Source organism: Equus caballus, chromosome 17 (genome assembly GCF_041296265.1).
Source record: "Equus caballus isolate H_3958 breed thoroughbred chromosome 17, TB-T2T, whole genome shotgun sequence".
Lineage (NCBI taxonomy): Eukaryota > Metazoa > Chordata > Mammalia > Perissodactyla > Equidae > Equus > Equus caballus.
The window spans coordinates 86195795-86219066 of NC_091700.1; the positions used below are offsets into that span (position 1 = coordinate 86195795).

At 37.6% G+C, this 23272-nt stretch overlaps 1 protein-coding gene and 1 long non-coding RNA gene across 4 annotated transcripts in view; one reads left to right on the plus strand and one right to left on the minus strand.

The window, feature by feature from the left end:
* The window catches only part of UGGT2 (UDP-glucose glycoprotein glucosyltransferase 2), a 184724-nt gene extending 172686 nt beyond the window's left edge, over positions 1-12038 (minus strand). For all 3 annotated transcript variants that reach the window (XM_001916487.5, XM_023621731.2, XM_023621734.2), the window contains exons 1-2: positions 11731-12038; positions 2715-2797 (exon numbers count right to left, since the gene is read on the minus strand). In XM_001916487.5, coding sequence (XP_001916522.1) covers positions 2715-2797; positions 11731-11882 — 235 coding nt within the window. In that variant the 5' untranslated portion in view covers positions 11883-12038. The remainder of the gene's footprint in view (positions 1-2714; positions 2798-11730) is intronic.
* A 34-nt stretch (positions 12039-12072) lies between these two features.
* LOC138918557 (uncharacterized) lies at positions 12073-19378 on the plus strand. The gene is made up of 5 exons (XR_011428051.1): positions 12073-12396; positions 13288-13317; positions 15518-15606; positions 18384-18444; positions 19227-19378. It is a non-coding gene; the product is annotated as an uncharacterized lncRNA (long non-coding RNA).
* Positions 19379-23272: the final 3894 nt, after the last annotated feature.

Here is a 23272-nt window from a genome sequence, read left to right on the forward strand (position 1 = left end):
GTTCTGCCCTTGGGACCTATTTTCTTCTCATTCTATACTTTCTCCCTATAACTTCAATTACCCTCTCAATGTTGATAACTCCCCAACCCTACCCTTTAGCCTAGATTTTTTTTACCTAAATCTCTCACTCATATATCAGCTTGCTGGATATCTTCACTTGGATGTTCCACAAGCACTTCAAATGTGACACCTCCAAACCGCAATCATCCTCCTACCCCAAACCCGCTTTGAGTTAGAAATGTCATAACATTTTCTGAAAATCTTTCCATTAAAACATAGAAGCACCTTGACTTGTGTAGAAACCATTAATATCCTCAATGACTGTGAGAATGAGACTCTTAAATGCTGAGCACATGGAGAAGTGAAAATAAATAGGGACTTTGGAGTCAGAAAAACCTTGGTTGACATTTCTAACTCACCACACAAAACTACACAGATTAGCTACTATGATGCCACTTGAATCCTGAGGCATCAATAAATACATAACTCTGTGGCACAACCATAAAAATGGTTAAGAAACAGGTAATTCAATGTTTAAAAGTCTTAATTTGCTACACATAATGTAAAGTATTCTCACTAAATGGCATGAAACTAGCACCTTAATTTAAAAAGTTAAATGTTCAATATTTACAACGTTTTTGGGCAAGTGGATCACTAGGATTATTCCTTAGTAAAGAGTGTTTAGAGGGTCTCGTGGAGATTCAACAACCTAAACAATTATTAACTGAGGATTTAAAATGTTTCCTCTAGGATAATGTCTTGCAAACAAATTCAATAAAATCCGACAGTTGTTAACATATTTAATTCCTATATACCATTCTTTCTTACGCCTAACAGGTCAGCAATGATGCTGCATACGCATTTGACTCTTACCATTTTAAGTTCAACAGAATTATATTTTCAGTGTTAGCAATTCTTACTTAACAGAATTTCTTTTAGGTTCCACCCTGAAATACACACACCTCCTATAGTATATGCTTGAAGTAGAGTTTAGGTATTCCTGAGCTTAAATTCCAACTTGTTAATTATCTACCACCAGTTTGTCCAGGTATGTCATTTCATTTAGGTATAAAATATGCTGATATGCTTAAGTAACTTAAAATAAGAGTTCAAAATTTACGAAAGCAATTTTCAAGATTTCTTCTCCCATGGAAAATGGCACTGAATAAGGCCATAAAGCACGCACTGAGAACAAGACATTTGGGATAGAGATATTCAGGATTTTAGGTGAGAGCCAGGAAATGTGGTGTTGGATTTTATAACTATCAGGAAAACCTGACATATTAATCTAGCCTATTTTTACCTCAGACACCAAAACTAAAAGCACCAGGACAAATACAAAGCCAAGAAACAACAATTTTCCACTGACTTGAAAGTAGATTTCTAAGCGGTCAGAGGTCCTCTGTGCATTCCATTCCTGTCTCTTCTAGTCTTCTCCCTTCCCTAAATCCTGCCTAAATCTTATCAACCAAACTCAACTCCAGCATTCACCACTGGAAAGGCTGTCCTGCTCTCTCTGAAACACTGGCTAGGTGCCTTTGTGTGTGCTCCTGTGTCATGCATACCCCTATTAAAGCTCTTATCACCCAATAGTATACTTAGCTGTTTTGCTGTGTCCATCATACTATGAGGTCCAGAGAACACAGATCACATTTATTCATCTCTGTATTCCCAGGATCTAAGCAGTGGGGCATACTATCTCCTGTGACTCAAATAACGATTATCAAATAATCAATCTTTACAGCACAATTTTTCTGACAGAGGAAATTACTTGTTTTGGAAATATTTTAGTCTAAAACATCATTAAAGGCATGTCGACCCTCTTTATTTTTTAAATGTATCTCATGAACTCATAACACTGCTGAAATTCAAGGCCATTTGCGCCAAACAGGCTCCAATAAAAGAACACTTAAAACATTCAAAACTGTTGTTTATCTTACGTTTACAACAGGGGATAAAATCATAAACTATTTAATCACCACAGTAAGAAGTTTTCTCTATGTCGAAAAGGCTAAAGAATTCCCTCTTGAGGGATTCCATGTTAATATAATTTATTCTATTCTCTGTAGAGACACGAAAATAACCTTTCTTTATGATAATTAATAATTAACCTTTTAGCCTCTGCTGCTAAAACCTAATTTCAGTATCTTTGATCTACTGACCTTTCCTAAGAAACACATTAATAAACACTTCTTCATTCTGAAGATACCTATATGTATATACAAATATATACTCTCATATATATTAAAAAAGTAGGAGCACCTAACTCTGTTTCCTAGATAGTGAAATGAAAGCTCACAGTTTACCTGACTTGTTGAGGGCAAGTATTAAAAACCTCTGTACGAGTTTAAGAGTAAAAGTAGTCTGGCAAAAAAAAAATTCAATATTACTAGATACAAAACTAATACTATTTCAAAGAAGTCTAAGTAAAAAGAAAACCATAATTCAACAATTTTTATTTCTTCTTGATTGTAATGCAATATCCAAACAATGCTAATTAAATGAGTATTCCTATAATAAAGTATTAAAGCCTTATATTTTTGGAAATGGATGCTTGGAATAGTTACCATTAAAACATCTTTTCAAATTTAATATTCAGGTTTACTACCGCAATTGAGCATTTACACTTAACCTTTACCATTAAAAACAATAAACACATCCAATGTACGCACATAAATACAAATCTTCTAAGTTAAAATATGCACATCACCTACCTGTTTGCTTATAAATTGCTAATTCTTTTACAGTTTCCAAAAACTGCCAAAATTTTTCATTACTTTCTTCTGCCATAAATTCACTATTAAAAAAATAAAAGTAATCAGTTATTAGATAGAAATGAAAAATGGTTTAGATGCTATAAACTATATTTTAAAACCAAATTATAACTTATAGTAAAAAGAAAAACCTCCAAAAATTAATGTCAAGTTACTGATTTCCATTTACTATAATGCAGAAAGAGAACAAACTGATAATTCTTACCTGAGATATCATTTTCAACTACAAGCATATAATCATGACTGGAAAAGACTGCATGAGAAATTACTTTTGGCTTTTCCTTATTATTAGCTACAACTAAAAACTGGATAATTTATTTTGTTTCTCCATGTGAAATACCACTGAGGAGTATAATTTAATGGTAATGAAGAGAGTGTTACATAAAGGTAAAAAGTAAAAAAATAAAATAGACTGCTATTTTAATCAAACAAAAATTGATTCTATCAACACTTTTGAAAAGTTATATTATCTATTTTTATTTAGCTACTTATTTGTGTAATCTTTTTATTATTTAAAACAAACTACCTTAATAAAAAAATTAATAGGAAGTTGGCATATCACATTAGGTCTTTGGCCTTGAAGCCCAAAGAAACTTCCATTTTTCCACAGAGTATAGGTAACAAAACTGGCCAAAGCCATTTAAAACCTTTTAGAAATAATGAAGTAAGTGAAAGATTATTCAGTCCTGTATAGAACAAAGTGCAAGACACCTAAAATAAGTAGACTTAACTATTGAAACTGGAAAGAAAACAGCCACCAAACAATTGGTACAGACTCTTTCTTAGCTCTCGCCTTCCCTTTCTCTTTAGCCTTGGTAAATTTAAACTAATCCTGAATATAAATGGAAAGTATTGAGGATAGCCAAGACATATCCAGAGTAACTAACTGTTCTGAGTCTGAGATGGTCACCAAAGGAGGAAATGGAGCTGAGAAAAATTGATTAATTCATCAACATAAATATGACAAGCATAGGAATTTAAAGCAACAAGTAACTTTAAAACAACTCTGGCTATTAATGGTGTTCAACTCAATGTCATAAAAAAGAAAAGCAGCTAAAAGCAGAGCAAGCAATGGGAAACACTAAGTAGGATGTGAACCTGAAAAGGACAAGGATGGTACAAAGCCTTAAGAAAAGAAGGGAGCAACACTTAATACCTAACTGACTCGATTAAACAACCACAGACATGCTCGTATACCGCGCAACCATAGGTAAAAGACTTTTTCCACATGCCAGAATTCACACATCTAAGTGTGATCCTTCATACTTAAGTGATCACCTTAAAGTATTCACTTACACTTATTCCCTCAATATCCCACAGCTCTACGCACTTTTGGCACTCTTCTGGAATTACTTTCAGGGGTACTTTGTCAGTAACTCATCATTAATCTTAGAGAAGGAAATATCCTTGAAAGGCCATCTAAATCAGCACCTCACCTTCCAAAAAATATCACCTTTGGTCAAAGTTTAAAAAAGGGAAAACTCCAAAAAAACTGACATTTCCAATTTGGTCACTTGTCTTATATAATACTTTGTTCCAAATAACTTTTCCTGAAAAATCTTCTAGCAAAGAGAAAAAAAATTATTTCTATAGGGGGTGTTTTTATATGCACTAAAGAGCATGACAGTAATTACAAGTGGAATTCCAAAAAATATTTTCAGCAGGAGCAATGCCAGTGGAATAAATGCAGTTTAGAGGTATAAATTATGGTATATGTGTTGGAAAAGTTTAGCTCCATCAGCCTATAATCATGCTAGCAAACACTACTAAATTATAAACTTTTTTAGGTAGAGGACGCACGTTATTCAACTTTGTTTCCTACACAGTACCCATCAGAGGGCCATGCTCAAAATAGGCACTGAAAATTTTAGGCTAAACTAAAAGATATGTTTTACATATATATGTGTGTGTATATACACGCAGTTAAGAGACATCTCCAAGAAAAATGCTTTAAATAAAAGACACTGAGCTTCTCAAAAAGAAAGCTATTACTTTTCCTAAGTTCCTATCTCCTATGCTCCTTCAAACTACCCAATGCTCTTCAATTCTTCCTCTTCCACACTTACTTCCTTCAATTTCTTTGATTTTCCTAAAATTTTGATTTGAGAAACATTAAAAACCCGAAGATGAGCAGAACAATGAAGTCCAGAAAACATAAATAAAAAGTGCAATGGTTAAAGAAACTACAGGCTTCTAGCCTGCTACACTGTCACAAAGAAGAAAGAGATTTGGTTCAGAAGGATGATGTCAGGACCAATAGATAAAAAGTATAGTGGGAAAGATTTTAGTTGATAAAATAAATGACCTGCTAACAACTTATATTTGTTCACAACAGAACAAGCAGGTGCATGAAATTAACACTGAGCATCATGTCTAAATTATCCAAGCAAAGACCAGTTTCCAAAGGCCAGGCATACTGTAGAGGTAATCCTGATGCTGGTTTGAAGTATAGACTACCTTATAATGAGGTCCCTTCCATCGACTCAACATTAATAAGTACCTACTTCTGTGTACTGAGCCTTGAGGAAAAGAAGTATGAATAAGAAGTACTCTTGTCGCATCTACTGAACTAACACTTACTACTAATACTTTTTAAGCACCTACTTTTTGTTCACTGGGCCTTGGCAAAATACACATGAATAAGAAATACTCTCATGTCCTGAAGCTCACATTTTAGCAGGATAGATTAGCATACATGATACCTTGCAACAAAGATTATTACAAAAGTATTGACCAAATATTATGAGACCCTAAGACATTTGTTTTATCAGGGGAAAGGATAAGGCAAAGAGAGGAGTAATATGGTATGTCCACAAATAAGGTATCAATGAAGAAAAGACTGCAGTAGAGTGTTATATTTCTTTCCTAGGGCTATCATAATAAATTACCACAAACAGTGGCTCAAAACAAGAGAAATTTATTCTCTCACAGTCCTGAAGGTCAAAAATCTGGATTCTGTTTTTTGTTAAGATAAACACAACAGGTTCCAAGAGGTTAGAATGTGGATTTATCTTTTGCGGGGTGGAGGACGGGCACCATCCAAGCCTCAGTCCACCTTCTGGCTCCCTAAAATCCACATTTGTCCCATATACAAAATACATTTACCCCATCCCAACATCCCCTAACATAATCTCAACCCATTATAGCATCATCTCTAAATCCAAAGGCTCATGCAAATATCATTAGAAGTCTCAAATCTCATCACGTAAATCATCTAAACACAGTATGAGTGAGATCCGGGGTATGCTCCATCCTGAGGCAAAATTCTTCTCTGTATGTGGACCTATGAAACTAGAAAACAGATCTGCTTCCAAAACGCAATGGTGAGATAGGTATTCCAAATTCCAAAGACAGACATTCCAATTCCAAAATGGAGAAATTAGAAAGAATGAAGGAGTCGTCTGTCCCAAGCAAGTATGAAATCCTGGAGAACAAATTCTATTAGGTTTCAAGCACTGAGCATAATTCTCTGAGGCTTATTGCTCCACCCTCTATGCTGCCTGCCACAGCTCTGCCCTTAGTGTCACTCTTCCTTTTTCTTGAAGGGTAGTACATGTTTGCAGCCAAGCAGTTCTATCAGTCAATTTCCCTACCTATACAATTTTGGAAGTCTGACAGCCTTCTCTCTTTTCATCTTGTCTCTGTCCCTTTTGATCCAAGCTGGCAGTGTTTCTGCTGATACAACATAATCAAAACACTTACGCGTCTTCTTGTGTATCTCACCAGGGGGGGGCCATTACACAAGGATCCTCCATGGATCCTTCCTGGATAAGCTCATCTCTATTCCTGGCTTCTGCTGAGATAGTTGAGTGGATCCATGAGACACACTCCTAACCTATTTCAGCAAAAGTTTGTCCAGCCACATGTTCGGCCTTTTTTCCAGAGCACACATTCCCAACAATGAGTTTCCTAAATTTTAGCATCCTTTGCAATCTGAATAGGCTGAGACTCTCCCAAATTATCAAATGCTGATTTCTTTTTCGGTAACAGTTCCTTCTTCAACTTTTCTCCTTCCTCTTGCATTTTAATATAAGCAGTAAGGAAAAACCAGGTGACACCTTTAATACTTTGCTTGTAAATCTCCTCAGCTAACTATCCAAGTTCATGGCTTGCAAGTTCGGTTTTACACGCAACTGTAAAATGCAATCCAGCCGGTTTTCTGCCACTATATAACAAGGGTCATCTTTCTTCATTTCCAACAACACATCTGTCATTTCCTTCTGAGCCCTTGCCAGAAGTGCCTTTAATGTTCACATTTCTACTAACATTCTATTCATGAGGATTTAAGTATTCTCTAAGATGACAGAGCTTTTCCTGCCACGGCCCTCCCTCTCCTCTAAGTCTTTACCAGAATCACCTTTAATGTCCATATTTCTGCCAACAGTCTCCTCAAGACAATCTAGGCTTTTTCTACCACACTTCTCAAAACTCTTCCACCTTCTGCCTGATTCAACAGCTACTTCTATATTTTTAGGTATTTGTTACAGCAGCACCTACTTCAAGGTACCAAGCCTGTATTAGTTTCCTAGGGATGCTGTAAAATTAGCAAAAATTTGTTGACATAAAACAACAGAAACTTATTGTCTCAGAGTTCTGGAGGCCAAAAGTTCAGAATCAAGGTACTGGTAGGGCTACGCTCCCTCCAAAGGCTCTAGAGAGTATCTTTCCTTTCCTCTTCCAGCTTCTGGAGGCTTCAGGTGTTACTTTGCTTGTGGCTACATCAGTCCAATCTCTGCCTTTGTTCACATGGCCTTCTCCTCCTTCTCTGTGTCTTCTCCTCTTCTGTCTCTTAGAAGGACACTGGATTTATCACCCACCCAGACAATTCATGATATCTTGTCTCAAGACCTTTAACTTAATTACATCCGCAAAGATCCTTTTTCCAAATAAAATAACATTCACAGGTTCCAGGGGTTTGGAATGTGGACCTATCTTTTTGGGAGCTGCCATTCAACCCACTATGATGATGTTGGTACAAGAGACTGTACCTAGATCGTGAAAGACCTTAGGGAACATTCTGCAGAGTTCCAGTTCTAAGACTCTCGATGCAAACAGAAATCAGGACAACACTAAAATTACTGTTAGACTGATTTGGAACTGAGAATGGGATCAGATCCAGGCAAGCTCTGGGAAAAACTGGGGAAAAGACAGAGGAAGGGAACATATTTTGAGCTAGAATATTTTATTCAATACAAACTGTTTTATTACCTCTGATACCAAAGAAATACAAATAAGAGACTACTATGAACAATTATACACCAACAAACTGGAGAACCTAGAAGCAATGGATAAATTCCTAGAAATATACAACCTACCAAGATTGAATCAAAGAAATAGAAAATCTGAACAGACCAATTACTAGTAAGGAGGTTGAATCAGAAATGAAAAACCTCTCAACAAAGAAAAGTCCAGGACCAGATGGTTTCCTGGTGAATTCTACCAACCATTTAAAGAAGAATATCAATTCTTCTCAAACTCTTCCAAAACAGAAGGGGAAGGAACAGTCCCAAATTCATTCTACAAGGCCAGCATTACCCTGATACCAAAACCAGACAAGAACACCACAGGAAAATTACAAGCCAATATCTGATGAACAAAGATGCAAAACTCTCAACAAAATATTAGCAAACAGAATTCAACAACACATTAAAAGGATCATACATCAGTCATGGGATTTATTCCAGGAATGCGTGGATGGTTCAACATCTGCAAATCAATGTGAAACACATAACAAAATGAAGGATAAAAATCATAAGATCATCAACAGATGCAGAAAAAACCTTTGACAAAATTCAACACTCATTTATGATAAAAATTCTCAACAAAGTGGATATAGACAGAACGTACCTCAACACAATAAAGTCTATATAAGACAAGTCCATAGGTAACATCACATCCGACAGTGAAAAGCTGAAAGCTTTTCCTCCAAGATCAGAAATAAGACAAAGATATACACTCTCACTACTTTTATGCAACATAGCACTTGAAGTCCTAAGCCAGAGCAATTAGGCAAGAAAAAGAAATAGCCAAGCCCCATCCCGAGTAATGGACTCGAATCCAAATCAGAAAAGAAGTAAAACTGTCACTATTTGCAGGTGGCATAAAATAATATACAGAAACCCTAAAGACACCACCAAAAAATGGTTAGAACTGATAAACAAATTTAGTAAAGTGGCAAGATACAAAATCAACAAACAAAAATGTGTTTTGTTTCTATATATTAATAAGAACTACCAGAAAGAGAAATTAAGAAAACAATTCCATCAAAAGAAATAAAATACCTAGGAATAAATTTAACCAAGGTGGTGAAAGACCTGTACACTGAAAACTATAAGACACTGATGAAAGAAATTGAAGACACAAATAAATCCCTCTGCTCAGGGATTGGAATAATTAATCTTGTTAAAATACCCATACAATGCAAAAGCAATCCACAGATTCAATGCAACCTCTATCAAAACTCTAATGTCATTTTTCATAGAACTAGAACAAACAATCCTAAATTTGCATGTAACTATAAAAAACCCCAAATAGCCAAAGCAATCTTGAGAAAGAAGAACAAAGCTAGAGGAATCACACTCTCTGATTTCAAACTATATTACAAAGCTATAAGAATTAAAACGGTATGGTACTGGCATAAAAAAAGACACATAGATCAATGGAACAGAATAGAGAGCCCAGAAATAAACCCATGTATATATGGTGAATTAATTTATAACAAAGGAGCCAAGAATATACAATGGGGAATGACAGTCTCTTCAATAAATGCAGTTGGGAAAACTGGACAGGAACATGCAAAAGAAACTGGACCACTATCTTACACCATACACAAAAATTAACTCAAAATGGATTAATGACTTGAATGTAAGACCTGAAACCATAAAATTCCTAGAAGAAAACATAGGCAGTGAGCTCCTTGACATCATTCCTGGCGATGATTTTTTGGATTTGATATGAAAATCAAAGGCAACAGAAGCAAAAATTAAACAAGTGTGACTATATCAAACTAACAACCCTCTGTACAGCAAAAGAAATCATCAACAAAATCAAATGGCAACCCACATAATGGGAGAAAATATTTGCAAATCATATATCTGATAAGGGGTGAATATCCGAAATATACAAAGAACTCATAGAACTCAACAGCAAAAAACACTCCAATTAAAAAATGGTCAGAGGATCTGAATAGACAGTTTTCCAAAGAAAACACACAGATGGCTAACAGGTACATGAAAAGGTGCTCAAGATCATTAATCATGAGGGAAATGCAAACCAAAATCACGAGCTATCACCTCACACCTGTTTAGTCTGGCTATTATCCAAATGACAAGAGAGAACAAGTGCTAGCAAGAATGTAGAGAAAAGGGAACCCTTGTGCACCGCTGGTAGGAATGAAAATTGGTGCAGCCGATATGGAAAATGGTATGGAGGTTCCTCAAAAAATTTAAAAAGAACCACCACAGGATCCAGCAATTCCACTTCTGGGTATTTATCCGAAGGATGTGAAAACACTAACTTGAAAAGATCTCTACACTCCCATGTTCACTGCAACATTATTTACAACAGCAAAAATATGGAAACGACCTAAGTGTCCATTGATGGATAAACGGATAAAGAAAATGTGGCATATATATGAAATCAATGAAATCTTATTCAGCCATAAAAAGAGAAGGAAATTCTGCCATTTGTGACAACATGGATGGACCTTCAGGGCATAATACTAAGTGAAATAAGTCAGAGACAGACAAATACCATATGATCTTGCTTATATTAGAATCTTAAAAAACAAACAATCAAGAGAGCTCATATACACTAGCCCAGAGGCAGGGAGACTAGTGGGTGAAAGTGGTCAAAAAGGTACAAATTTTCAATTATAAAATAAGTCATGGGGATATAACGTACAGCATGGAGACTATGGTTAATAATACCATATTCCATATAGTATTCATTGTACTACTCTATTTTATATGAGGGATTTGAGCATCAGTGGATTTTGGTATCTGCAGTGGTTCCTGGAACCAAAATCCCCCACGGATATGGAGGGATGACTGTATTTGAAAGTTGCTAAGAGAGTAGATCTTAAAAGTTCCCATCACAAGAAAACGAAATTTTTGTAACTATACATGGTGAAGGATGTTAGCCTTAATTGAGAATGATCATTTCCCAATATATACAAATATTGAATCACTACGTTGTATACCTGAAACTAATGTAATGTCAATCATATCTCAATTTAAAAAAACTTTTAATCTCTTATATATGAAACGTAACGTGGGGTGACAACCTCTTTTTAGGACCCTAAGCTGTTGCTTTGGTGAACTGACAAAAGCAACTGGCGTTAAAACTTCATCTGGCTGAAGGAAAGAACTTGCAAATTTTACTACTGAAATACGACGAGCAAAATTCAATAGCTAGTAGTTTTGTTTCCGCACAGTACATGATACCTTCTCAACTAATTCCAGTGGAGGAGTTTCGGAAAAAAGTAATAACTTGTGGGAAGCTGTCTTCTCCACAGGAAGCCCAGGAGCCGACCGAATGATATTATCATTGTGAAACTAGATGCTTCAAGTACCGTTTCCTAAAAACAACTGCCTACATCGATTGAAGTGCTTGCATGAAACGCCACACTCCGCTCCCATCCTTCCTTTTCTTTCGTAAATGCTAATAAAATCCAAACGAATGAAACAAAAGCCCCTAAGTTTTAAAAACCTTGGGTAAGGAAAAGTAGGAACCGCGGGGAAAGGAACTGCAAGTGAGTGCTGGGCGCGGGGTAGCGGGGGAGGAGGTGATGCTCGAGGGCCGAGCACGAGGGCGCCTGGAGACGCGGTGCAAGATCTTGCGCCCTGGGCCGGCGCAGAGACGGCGTCCGAGGGGCCCTCGGGGTCCGCGCCTGCCCCCAGCCCCGCCGCACCCTCCTTCCGCGCCGGGCTCGGCAGAGGGTCCGATCCGCACCCACCTGGCCTCCAGCAGCAGCGGGGTCTCCGGCCACTTCGCAGCCAAGTGGGCCGTCACTGCCTTCGACGCGGAGGCCGTCTCGGAGCCGAACAGCGACAGCCACAGCGTCGTGGAGCCGAGGAGCAGCCGCACCACATTGGCTGCCTCTGCCATCGCGCGGAGAGGGAAACGCGATCCCCTGGGAACCGGCGCCCACTGCCCGCAGCCGCCACGCTACAGCCGGCTCCTCCCGCCGCGCGGCCGCCCACTTCCGGTGGGGGGAGCTCGAGTCCGTTACTCGGGACGGGGCTTGGCTAGAGCCATGCGCATGCGCGTCCCGCTCCGGCGCCGTCCTTGGAGGCCCGCCGGCCGACGCGGTGCCAGCCCCGAGCCACGTAGGTGCGGGCGGCGCCGGAATGAGGAGCAGTGTGGCTGATGCTCCGGCGGGTCTGCAACCAGACCTCCGATTCTCAGACAAAGGTTGTGGGACACTGGGTGGGAGGCGGACTCCCTGAGTCCGAACTAGGATTGCGGCCGGCTAAGGCTGGCTGGATACACCGAAATCTGGAAGCGAAGGCAGGAACCAGCGTGCATATCATCCACATTTACACAGGCGGAAAATAGGCCTAGCAGACTTCAAGTACCTACTTCACGGGGTTCTCAAATTTTATTGCATATTATTGACCAGGTAGAGCTTTTAGAAAGCCCGATGCCCAGACGGCGCCACACACCAATTACAGGGGAATCTCTGGGGATGAGATTCGGGCGTCAATAGTATTTAACCCTCCCCCCACCCACGTGATTCAAGTGTGCAATCATGTTCGAAAACCTGTGACAGTACCTGGGGGGTTTGTTAAAACACAGGGTGCCCGACCTCATCCCTGTGTTTCTGATTCAGTAGGTCTGGTGTGTGTGTGTGGGGGGGGGGGGGGGGTGGCGGTCCAAGAACTTGCATTTCATGTCTGTCAAGTTCACAGGTGACGTTGATACTGCTGGCTGGGAACCACGCCTTTAGCCTTTGTATTCAGAGGTGGTCCACAGACCGGCAGCGTCAGCGTCTCTGTGAGTTCATTAGAAGCGCAGTCTCAGGCCCCAGCCCAGACCTACCGAATCCGAATTCCCCACTTTAACAGGAACCCCGGGTGATATTTGTGCGCAATAAAGTTTGAGAAAAGCTGATGTAGAGGATTACTGGTGAGAATTCATAGAAAAGTGCTAGTTGCTTTTATCATTATCACCCCAAATCACACAGCTGTGACTGAGTCTCGATATCAGCTGAGGACTATCTGGCCCCAAAGCTCATGCATTTCCTATATCATGCTCAAAGACAAAACCTTGCAACCGAGTTAACGGGCTTTCCAGTACATATGATTCATCAAATCAAAATATTCAGTTTTATTTAACTGGGCAGAACCTCAAGATTCTGGCTCCTAGTCAGGATTCTTTTTCTATTCCGAAGAGAGTAAATTTATTATAAATATTAAAATATACGGTAAAGAGAAGCAGCAGCTGGGAAAACAGTTTAGGAGGATGTACTGATCCGTTCTTTTTTTTCTCCCATTACTCCCTTTTGCTGTAGGGAATCTGGGTGTCTTGAAGCTGCCTAAATGTGAGCGCTCCACTTTTTCATTTCCCTTCCTTGGTTTAGTATATACTTTTCCATAAAAGACCTTGCTTTGGAAATTCTGCTTAGGTCTCACTTCCTAAGTTCAGCTTTCATTTCCTGATTTCTCCTACTTGGTTTGATCTCTCCCTTCTTTAAATTTCCATAAGCTCTTTATTTTAACGGTCATATACCACTTATAATTCTCACTTTAGAATTTGGATACAGTACTTATTTATTTCTCCTACTAAAGATGGAATTCCCTGAGGGCTCATGCCTTATTCATTTCAGCATCTCTTACAGTACCTAGCACAATCCATATTGTTGGGGCTCAATAAATATTGAAGAGTCCTTGTTTTATGGATAGGTAGGCAGAAAGCTGAGGCAGGTGAGTAAGGAGCTTAATTTCTATCTACAAAGCATAATAGAAAAATATATTATGAATCTTTAACAAGTATTTGCTTTAATTAACTCCTAATTCCCACTTATTTTTGGACTAAATTTCTGACAAATTATTGGAGGAGGGGAATAAAATATTGAGAGTGAATGTTTTAAATGTCACCATATCTGATGGCATCTTTGAGAAATGATTTGCCATATAAAAAGCTGCATAAAATACACTATTAAAGGACACTACTAAGACGTGTTAATATATGTTCCATTATATTTGAGTTCAGAATAGTGAGGAATGCTACATTTCTCTTTTAAAGAGATTGAAATTAATCTAATCCAGGGTCATTTATTTACATACTTATTATACACTTTAACTTACATAGTATTTTCCTAGAAATTTAAGTGTATTTGAAATATTCCTCAGATGGGGCATCCCTGGGCTTGCTTCTCATCTGTAGAACAGAAGAGTATGACTGATATTTCAGGTCTCTTCACTATGTAATTTCTGTGTACAGATAGAAAAACTAAAATGCAAAAATTGAGTAACTCAGGAAAGGTCATTCAAGTTAGTGAAGCAGCAAAGCATTCTAACAGCCGTTACCAACAACCTTCCAGCACAGATTGGTGATGAACTGTGTGTAGTTCGAGGACACAATTGTGCTTTAATATTTTTTAGCAAAATGTTATTTGAAGTTATTCACATCAGGGTAATATGAATGAAAACTGATGATGATAGCAGTTTTCTTTGTATGTGGAAGAAGTGATTAATGAGTGCTTTATAATAAGAATGTTGTGCTTAATAGAATAAATCATCTGGAATTACTTTAAGGTACATAAACTTTATTTAATGAAAATAGGTGGCGCCATGTGAGGATACAGTTATTGCCAGATATCACATAATATAATAAAACTTTAATTTTCTCCACCTGAATAAAGTCCCACAGCTGACGTGACTTTTTAAAAATATCATGCTGTAAGTCTTCCGGATTTCCCTTACTATAAGAAAGACCCGGGAGCCAGCCCATGCTGAGTCGTCAAGGTCGCACGCTCTGCTTCGGTGGCCTGGGGTTCACTCATTCGGATTCTGGGCGCAGACCTCCATACCACTCATCAAGCCATGCTGTGGCAGCATCCCATATAGAGGAACTGGAATGACTTACAACTAGGATATACAACTATGTGCTGGGGCTTTGGGGAAGAAACAAAAAAAAGAGGAAGATTGGTAACAGATCTTAGCTCAGGGCCAATCTCTCCTCACAAAAACAAAAAAAAGAAAGACCCTATTCGTAGTTTTTTATTTGAATATCTTTTGTGTGAGTGTCTGTGAAGAAGATTCATTCTGATCTAACATCCATCGCCATCTTCCTCTTTTTTTGCTTGAGGAAGATTAGCACTGGGCTAACGTCAGTGCCAGTCTTCCTTGACTTTGCATGTAGGTTGCTGCCGTGACATGGCTTGATGAGTCGTGTAGGTCCATACCCAGGCTCCGAACCCACCAACCCCAGCCGCTGAACTGGAGCCCACTGGACTTAACCACTATGCCTCAGGGCCAGCCCCTGAATATCTTAAATACGCAAAAGTGTCCTATGCTTCATTCAGTTGGCAGGAATTTATAGACTTATGCAATTTGTTATATTTCTACTCCCTAAGCAAGATTATACCAAAATCATAATCAACTGAGTAACGGTTTAGTTTCCTTTAATCTATTGGTTAATAGATTAAATAGACTGATAGATTAAAACAATTAATAGATTAATTGATTAATAGATAACCTATTGATTTGATTTTTGTTTACATATTTTCTTTGAAATAGATTACAAATGCCTCACAAATGTCTAATGCAGAAATGCATGATGAAAATTCTTTTAGTTTGATGAAATTCAGTGACTTTCAAATAGCAAAGTAAGTATGTGAAATATATAACTTTTAAGTTAATCATTTGAAATGATATAAGAACTTGAAATATGCTATTTAACAACAACCTTCCATACTTACATCTACAGGCAGTATTTTATAAGTATATGTTCAAAGGTTGCTAAGTCACTATTCTGTTGCTTCTGTTATTTGTTTCTTCAACAAAACACGTAGGAGTGAAACATGTTGGTGAAAAACAAGGAAACGTATTCTGCTTTCACATCTTCTAGTAAAGGTTAGTATAGTTAGATGTGCAAACTCATTAATTCATTCACAATGTATTGCATATCATCTATGGGGAGGTGACAGTATCATATATTGGGAAAGAAGACTGAGATGAATAAAATGATTAATGTCTTCCAAGGGCTTACGGTGTTATAAAGACATAAGAACATAAGCCCATACACTATTACAGAGAAAAATTAATACGATTCTATCGAAGTCCAGAAGAAGAAGACAAATTTTTAAGAAATCTTTTTGAACAAATAGCCTTAACGAACTTTCTCATTAAAACTGTTTCCTGAGTTTAAATCCAGCATTTTAAGAAGCTGCACACATTCTTTCAGTCCCAAGGGAAGCGTCTGAAAAGTACTGTCATGATTATTAATAACAAAAATAAGGATTTATACAGCAGCTGCTTTAAATTTATGTCATGAAACATGGTCTCAAACCATATGTGACTTTGTCATTTAGTTGGGAAGGTGGTACAGTACATAAAAATTAAAGTACATAGAAGGAGACATTTTATGTGACAAGATCCCAAGGACTGAACGTCACAATAAATATGACAGAAATTAAAGGAGGATGCAATCTCGGAATAGGTGGTGTAATGACACTTTGAAGGAAGTGTAGATAACTTAGATGACAGCTCTGCCATTGTAGCATGAATGTAGCCAAAGACAATACATAAACAAATGCATGTGGATATGTTCCAAAAAACTGTTACTTATGGACACTGAATTTCCTGTTTTCACATATCATGAAATATTATTCTTCTTTTGATTTTTTTTGAGGGGGTGAGGAATATTGTCCCTGAGCTAACATCTGTTGCCAGTCTTCTATTTTGTATGTGGGACGCTGCCACAGCATGGCTTGATGAGCGGTGTGTGTGCAGGTCCACACCTAGTATTTGAACCTACGAATCCTGGGCAGCCAAACGGAGCGTGTCAACTTAACCATCACACCACCAGGCCAACCCCCTTTTGCTTTTTTTTTTTTAAATTTAAAATTGTAAAAATCATTCTTAACTTGCAGGCTCTACATATTTGGCCCATGGACCAAAGTATGCCAACTTTTGCTCTAAAGAAAGTTTTTCAGGAAACCTGTACAAGAAAGCTTATAGAATTATTGTTTGTGATAACGAAAAACTGGGCACAGCTCAAGTGTTCACTGGAGTAGAATGACAAAATAAATCATGGCTTATTTATTCAATGGAATACTAAACAGCATTTACAATAAGTGAGTCACAGGTATATAAGTAAGCACTGATGAATCTCGACAATATAATGTCAGTGAAAAATCAAGTCATGAAAGAATACATATACTAAGACTCTGTTACACAGAGTTCCAAAGCAGTTCTGATGATATAACTTTTAAAGATACATGCTAACTCTAATGAAAGCAAGGGAATGATTAATACAAAATTCAATATATTGATTATCTCTGGGTAAGAAAAAGAAGATGAAATCAAAGATGAGCCCCCAGAGAGCTCCAGCTATTGGTCATAGTCTACTTCTTAAAAAGTGTGGCCAGTACATGGATTTCACTTGTTAGTGATATAGTTCATAATTTTTACAAAGTGGAATGAAAAGCCACAAAACAATTTATGTCAATGTCTTGCTTAAAAAACTCATGCTTCTCCATTGCCTAAAGAATTGAATTGAAATTCCTTACATACAAACAGCTTGACACCCTTTTAGATTTTCAATGTTTAATTGAATACTGGCCATGGCTTTTTCATTTTCTGGAAGATCATCAGCTGGTGTTCTAAGACCTGTTATGCTGTTTAGAAATTCTCTTTCCTAGAATATGTAAGTTTTTGGGGAATCTTCCTATAGATATTTTATTTTCCTTGTGTTTAAAAAAACCTTGTAAAAGAACACTCTGACCCTATTGTACCTATACATCTTTGTCCTCAATCTCATTACCACATTCCTTATTCTTAAAATTATTTTCCCTTCCCTCAACTTACCAAGCCCTTTCATGTAAAGTACTCTGCATATATGCATGTTATACCTTTTAGCTGGAATTCACTTTCATTTGTTGCATCTGGTCTAACAGCAAAGCCCATACCTTTTCTGTTGTACCAGGATATAGAGGTAATGTCTTAGTCACTGTGCATCTCAGGTCCTTGCATGGGGTTTAGCTCATAGTAAGTGCTCAACTAAAATTTCCTGAATATTCCATGAAGAATGAAATAGAATTGTAACTTCACTAGAATATTTGGTTTAAAATGACTATAAAGCAATGAAATTAATTTTTAAACAGCATTCTGGAGTTTACCTACTTAAACAAACATCCTAGAAAGCCCTTTTTCAGTGGCTATGTACTTTATCAGATGCTACAACTGGAAAAAGTATTTTTTTTAGTTGTGGTAGAATACACATAGTGTAAAACTTACGATCTCAACCATTTGTAAGTGTACAATTCAGTAGTGTTAAGTACATTTATATTGTTGTGCAACAAATCTCCGGAACTTTTTCATCTTGCAAAACTGAAACTCTATACCTATTAAACAAAAGCTTCTCATTTCTCCCTTCTTCCAGCCCCTGGAAGCCACCATTCTACTTTTTGTCTCTTTGAGTTTGACTATCCTGGATACCTCATGTAAGTGGAATCATGCAGTATTTGTCTTTTTATGGCTGGCTTATTTCATGAAGCATAATGTCCTCAAGGTTCATCCATGCTATAGCATATGTCAGAATTTCCTTCCCTTTTAAGATTGAATAATATTCCATTGTATGGATATACCACGTTTTGTTTATCCTTTCATGTGTTGATGGACGCTTGGGTTGCTTCTATCTTTTGTCTATTGTGGATAATGCTACTATGAATACAGGAGTCTCTTGGGGTCCCTGCTTTCAACTCTTGTGGATATATGGCCAGAAGTGGAATTACTGGATCATATGGAAATTCTATTTAAAATTTTTTGAGGAACTGCCATATTATTTTCCATAGTGGCTGCAGTATTTTACATTCCTACAGTATACACGAGTTTCTGTTTCTTTTATAGTAGCCACCTGATGGGGGTGATGTGATATCTCGTTGTGGTGTTGATTTGCACTTCCCTAAATAGTCAAAGTATTTTTGAAACACAAACTTTGGAACTAATTCCACAGCTAATTTATGAGCTACTCAAGCAAATAATGTCCGTAATTGTCTAAGTACAAGACACTCTCTTTTGTTTTTGTCTGTCTGTCAATGCTTCAGTCAGATTATCTCTCAATGTATCACTTAAGGGATTGAGGTAGGCTGACAATGTCAACACCCCCCAAAGAGTAGCTTAACTAGTAAGAGATTGTATTTTTTCTCATGAAACTGGAAATGAGCAGTCTGGAACTGCTATGACAGCACAAAGGTGACCAATCTTTTGTGTCTTTAATGCATAGATTTTAACTGCATCATCACAGATGGCTCCTGTGTCTCCAGGCATCATTTATATATTTCTGGCAGGAGGAAGAGGAAACAGAAAGAACAAAAGGCAAAACCTGGGTGCCAGTGGAGTTGGCTGTATCTAATAAACTCTCCCCAAAGCCCTGTCGAATGACTTTCTCTGCCCTCTCATTAGCTGTTCTCTGCCACCTGGCCACATCTTGCGTGATGTCAATGAAAATAATCCATAACTAATCTACAAATGAAAATTTGGGTGAGTTTATTCTGAGCCAAACTGTGAGGACCATGGCCCTGGGCCTTCCTTCCTAAAGGAAGGAAGGGCACCAAAGAAGCGGGATATACAGAGTGGTTATATGCCCTCAAAGAGGATGTTTCACATGTGATTGAAACGTCCGTTTTACAATAGTCACGAGACTGCTCTGTCGGCACAGCAATTGATGGACACAGCAGGTACTAGGTCTGCTGTCTCTGAGGCATAGCAGGGTGGCAGGTCTGTTGTCTCGAGCTGGGTTGTCACAGGTAAGCACAGCAATCAGTTCCTAGCCTAAGGAAAGAAGCTTATCCTTAAGGAAATGCCAATGTTGGGGGGAAGTTGCCCCTTTATCTTAAGGCCATTTGTTCTTGTCTTTGGGACATAGCAAATGCTTAAGCAGATAGACAATGCATACTCAACAGCCATGGCAGGCCCTTTTGGAAAAACAAAGTCAGACCGAATTAGTTTTACACCAAATAGCTTCCTCATATGCTGTAATATATCCCATTGCTTGCCATTTCTATTTGACAGTGATGAGAGTCTGGGAAATGTAATTTTATAGCTGGGCACATTTTCCCTATCTCTCCCAACAAAATCAGGATTCTGTTACTAAGGAATCAGGGAGTGATGTGTTGTATAGACAACAGGCTTTGCTTCATCCATGTATCCTTTCTACTTTCAGTGTTTCATTTTGAGGCAATGAATTAGCCTGGAAACTAAAGTGAGTGAGATTCTAGAAACCAGAGGACAATTTGTAAGGCAACATCAGGAAATGGACTGTCTGCTATAAGTAAATATCTTCTAGCCTAATATAAGTACCATACTGCATATTTAGTTGGTTGAAGAATCACTTTAAAGTCAAATTGAAGTAAATTAAGAAATGCCTTTATTTCAAAAATACTGTAATTCAAAAGTAGCAAAATATCAAAATTTAGTGTTGATTGTTATCTTGAATCTGTTATATTTGCAGCTGCAAGTGCTAAAAATCACTTTGTCTAAAATTAGTTGTATCAAGTATGAGGAGCCAAGAAAATTTACGTCATTTGTGTAATTTTGGTTTAAAATCCTCCTGACCCAGCAACTCATCTTAATATAATCAAATAACAATTTGCTGCATTTCAAAAGCTAAAATTTGATTATTCTTGTCAAGCTAAAGGAAGACCAGAGAAATTCATTCTTCCCATTTACCTTCTCATTTGATTCTGAGTGCATATTTCAGCTCTAGAATTAGGAAGGGGAGATTCTGGAAAAGAAAGAAAGAAGCATGGAGGCAGTTTAAGTAGCACATCAAATAGGGAATTTATTTTTTGTGTATACTGTGTCACATGGAGATACCGAGGGGGACAGAGAGATGGAGAGAAAGTGAGAAGAGGTTTTACAATGCTGGCAGACTTGGTAAACCTTTTTATTTATTTTCATTTCTATCTCCATTTCACTTTGTGGCACAGTGTCTTTCTGTTTTCTCTTCCCTCTTCTCATTTCCCCTTCCACTGTTAATCTGATATCATTCATTTTTAATTTAGTATGAATGCCTTTCCAAACCTAAGCTAGAGATGCCAGAGTACTCTTTGAAAAAGCTGTTTGGTCGGTTCTGAGGTCATTCACTGCTCCCAGTAGCAACTACACTGGAAGAAAAAGAGACCTGGAGCATATACCGAGAGGGCACAGGTTATTCTGCTTAACAAGGTCCCTGTTTTATCCATCCTTGGCATCTATACTCTCTTCTCTGTAGTTCAGGCTTCTCTCCTCACATCAGCACCTTTAGCTGAGTGGTCCTGCTTCCTCCCTCAAACTGTATAACCACCCACTAAACTAGCCCTTGGTCTCATGTCTCAAAGATTTTTAAAATTTTGAATCATTTAGCACCTAGAACATCTGGGCCTGATGCTTCTAAAGATACATGGGATGCGTATGGATACCCCTCTCAGAAACACCTTGGAGAAAGTTAAGCAAGAGGTAAATATGGATCAGAGGGTACGTTATGACTGGGTGGAGAACATCACTCATATATGGCAAAGTTTTTCTGACAATTGGCTACTAAGGAGCTGGATTCAGGATGTAGGTGTGTTCGTGTGTTGTGTTAATGTATTCATAACAATGAAGATTAAGCTGCCAATGTGAACACTTTATGGATACTCAAAAGACAATGAAAAGAGAATAAAAACTCAGAACAATAGCACTGACTTAGGTGAACTTCTCACTGATTTTACTTCATTGTAAAGCATCACAAGAAGTATATGTAAAACTACATTAAACAAAATAATGTCTATTTTTTCATTTATGCCTAGTACATGGTAGGCCCCCAAATGCAAATATATAATTACTTACATTATCATATTATATTACAATGACATTATAATGTATTATATCATTTTGTCATTAATAGATGCTTTATGAGATTATTTTTAACTTTATTATTGTTATAACTTTAGTGTTCATGTAGCAGAATTTTCTATTCATACATTTCCCAAACTGACAGGAACATTAAGTGTGAATTTTCATTAAATCGTACTGAGAATTATGTCATATCTTCACCTAAAATTTATGTGCCAAGTTCCTATAATTCAAAATGTCAGAATAATTTCTGCCATTGACTCAGAAGGTGTCTCTTGGCTTACCAGTTTCTCTGCTGTTTTGTCTGGATTTATATTTAAGCATTTGGCTTTCATATTTATCTCTAATTCAGCCACGCTGGAAGAGTTGAATAGTAATACCAGCTGGCATAGAGTTGAGCCTGTTTTAGCATATTGATGTTCCTGCGTCAGCATATTGATGCTAGTGACACCAAAATGTCTCTCTGTCTCACAAAATTGCCTCACAGAGGCATTAAACAAGTGTGGTGACAAAAGAGAGCTGACAGGAATCATCCCCTAGAGTGGATGAACGGTTGCCCATTGGAAGAGAGAATGTTTCACAGTGAGGTGGTGCATTATCACAATGACATGAAACAAATCAATAGATCCCAACTATCCATAATAAATAAGCATAAGTTGTGACTTTCGGTTGGTTGTTGATGATTAACTATTGACACCAGAACACTTTTGGTTCTGAACGTGATTAAAAATGAAACTCACCATGATGAAGAGGTTTATAAAAAACTGACGCTGTTGCCCCAAACTGATTTGAAGATCAATTGTGGTTTTTTAAATTAACTTTTTAATTGAAGAAAAAGATATATACAGAAAAGTGCCTACATCATACTTGTTTAGCTCAATGAATTTTCATACATCTGTCATACTCATGTAACCTCCACCAGGATCAAAAAATAGTACATATTGACTGTACCCCTCTTGCCTCCTGATAACCATTACCCATAGCTTTCTCTCCAAAGTTAACCACTGACATTAATTCTTACACAGTAAATTAGTTTTATTTGTTTTTGAACCATAAGCCTGTACTACTTTTGGGAATGGTTTAAAGTGGGGAGTGTATTAGCAGACATATGTGATAGAAAGATTACTCTGCAGCAATATGAAGAAACTTGAGGCCCAAAGACAAGTAAAGAGATGATTGCAATAGTTCAGGTAAGAGAGAACGAGGAGTCAACAAGGCAGTAGAGTAGGGCTGGAAAAGAAGACACACACATGCATGACTGGTTTGTATTGAGTATGAGGGATCCAGACTGACATACAGTTTTCTAGCTCCAAGAAGATGGAGCAGGTTTTAGGGGAAAAGAAGTGAGTTCGGTGTTGGACATATTGAGTTTGAGGTACAATGTGGCAAGGAGATGGGTAGATTTCAAAATATTAAGAAGTCGGAATGTAAACTCTTTGTTGAATGAATTATTAG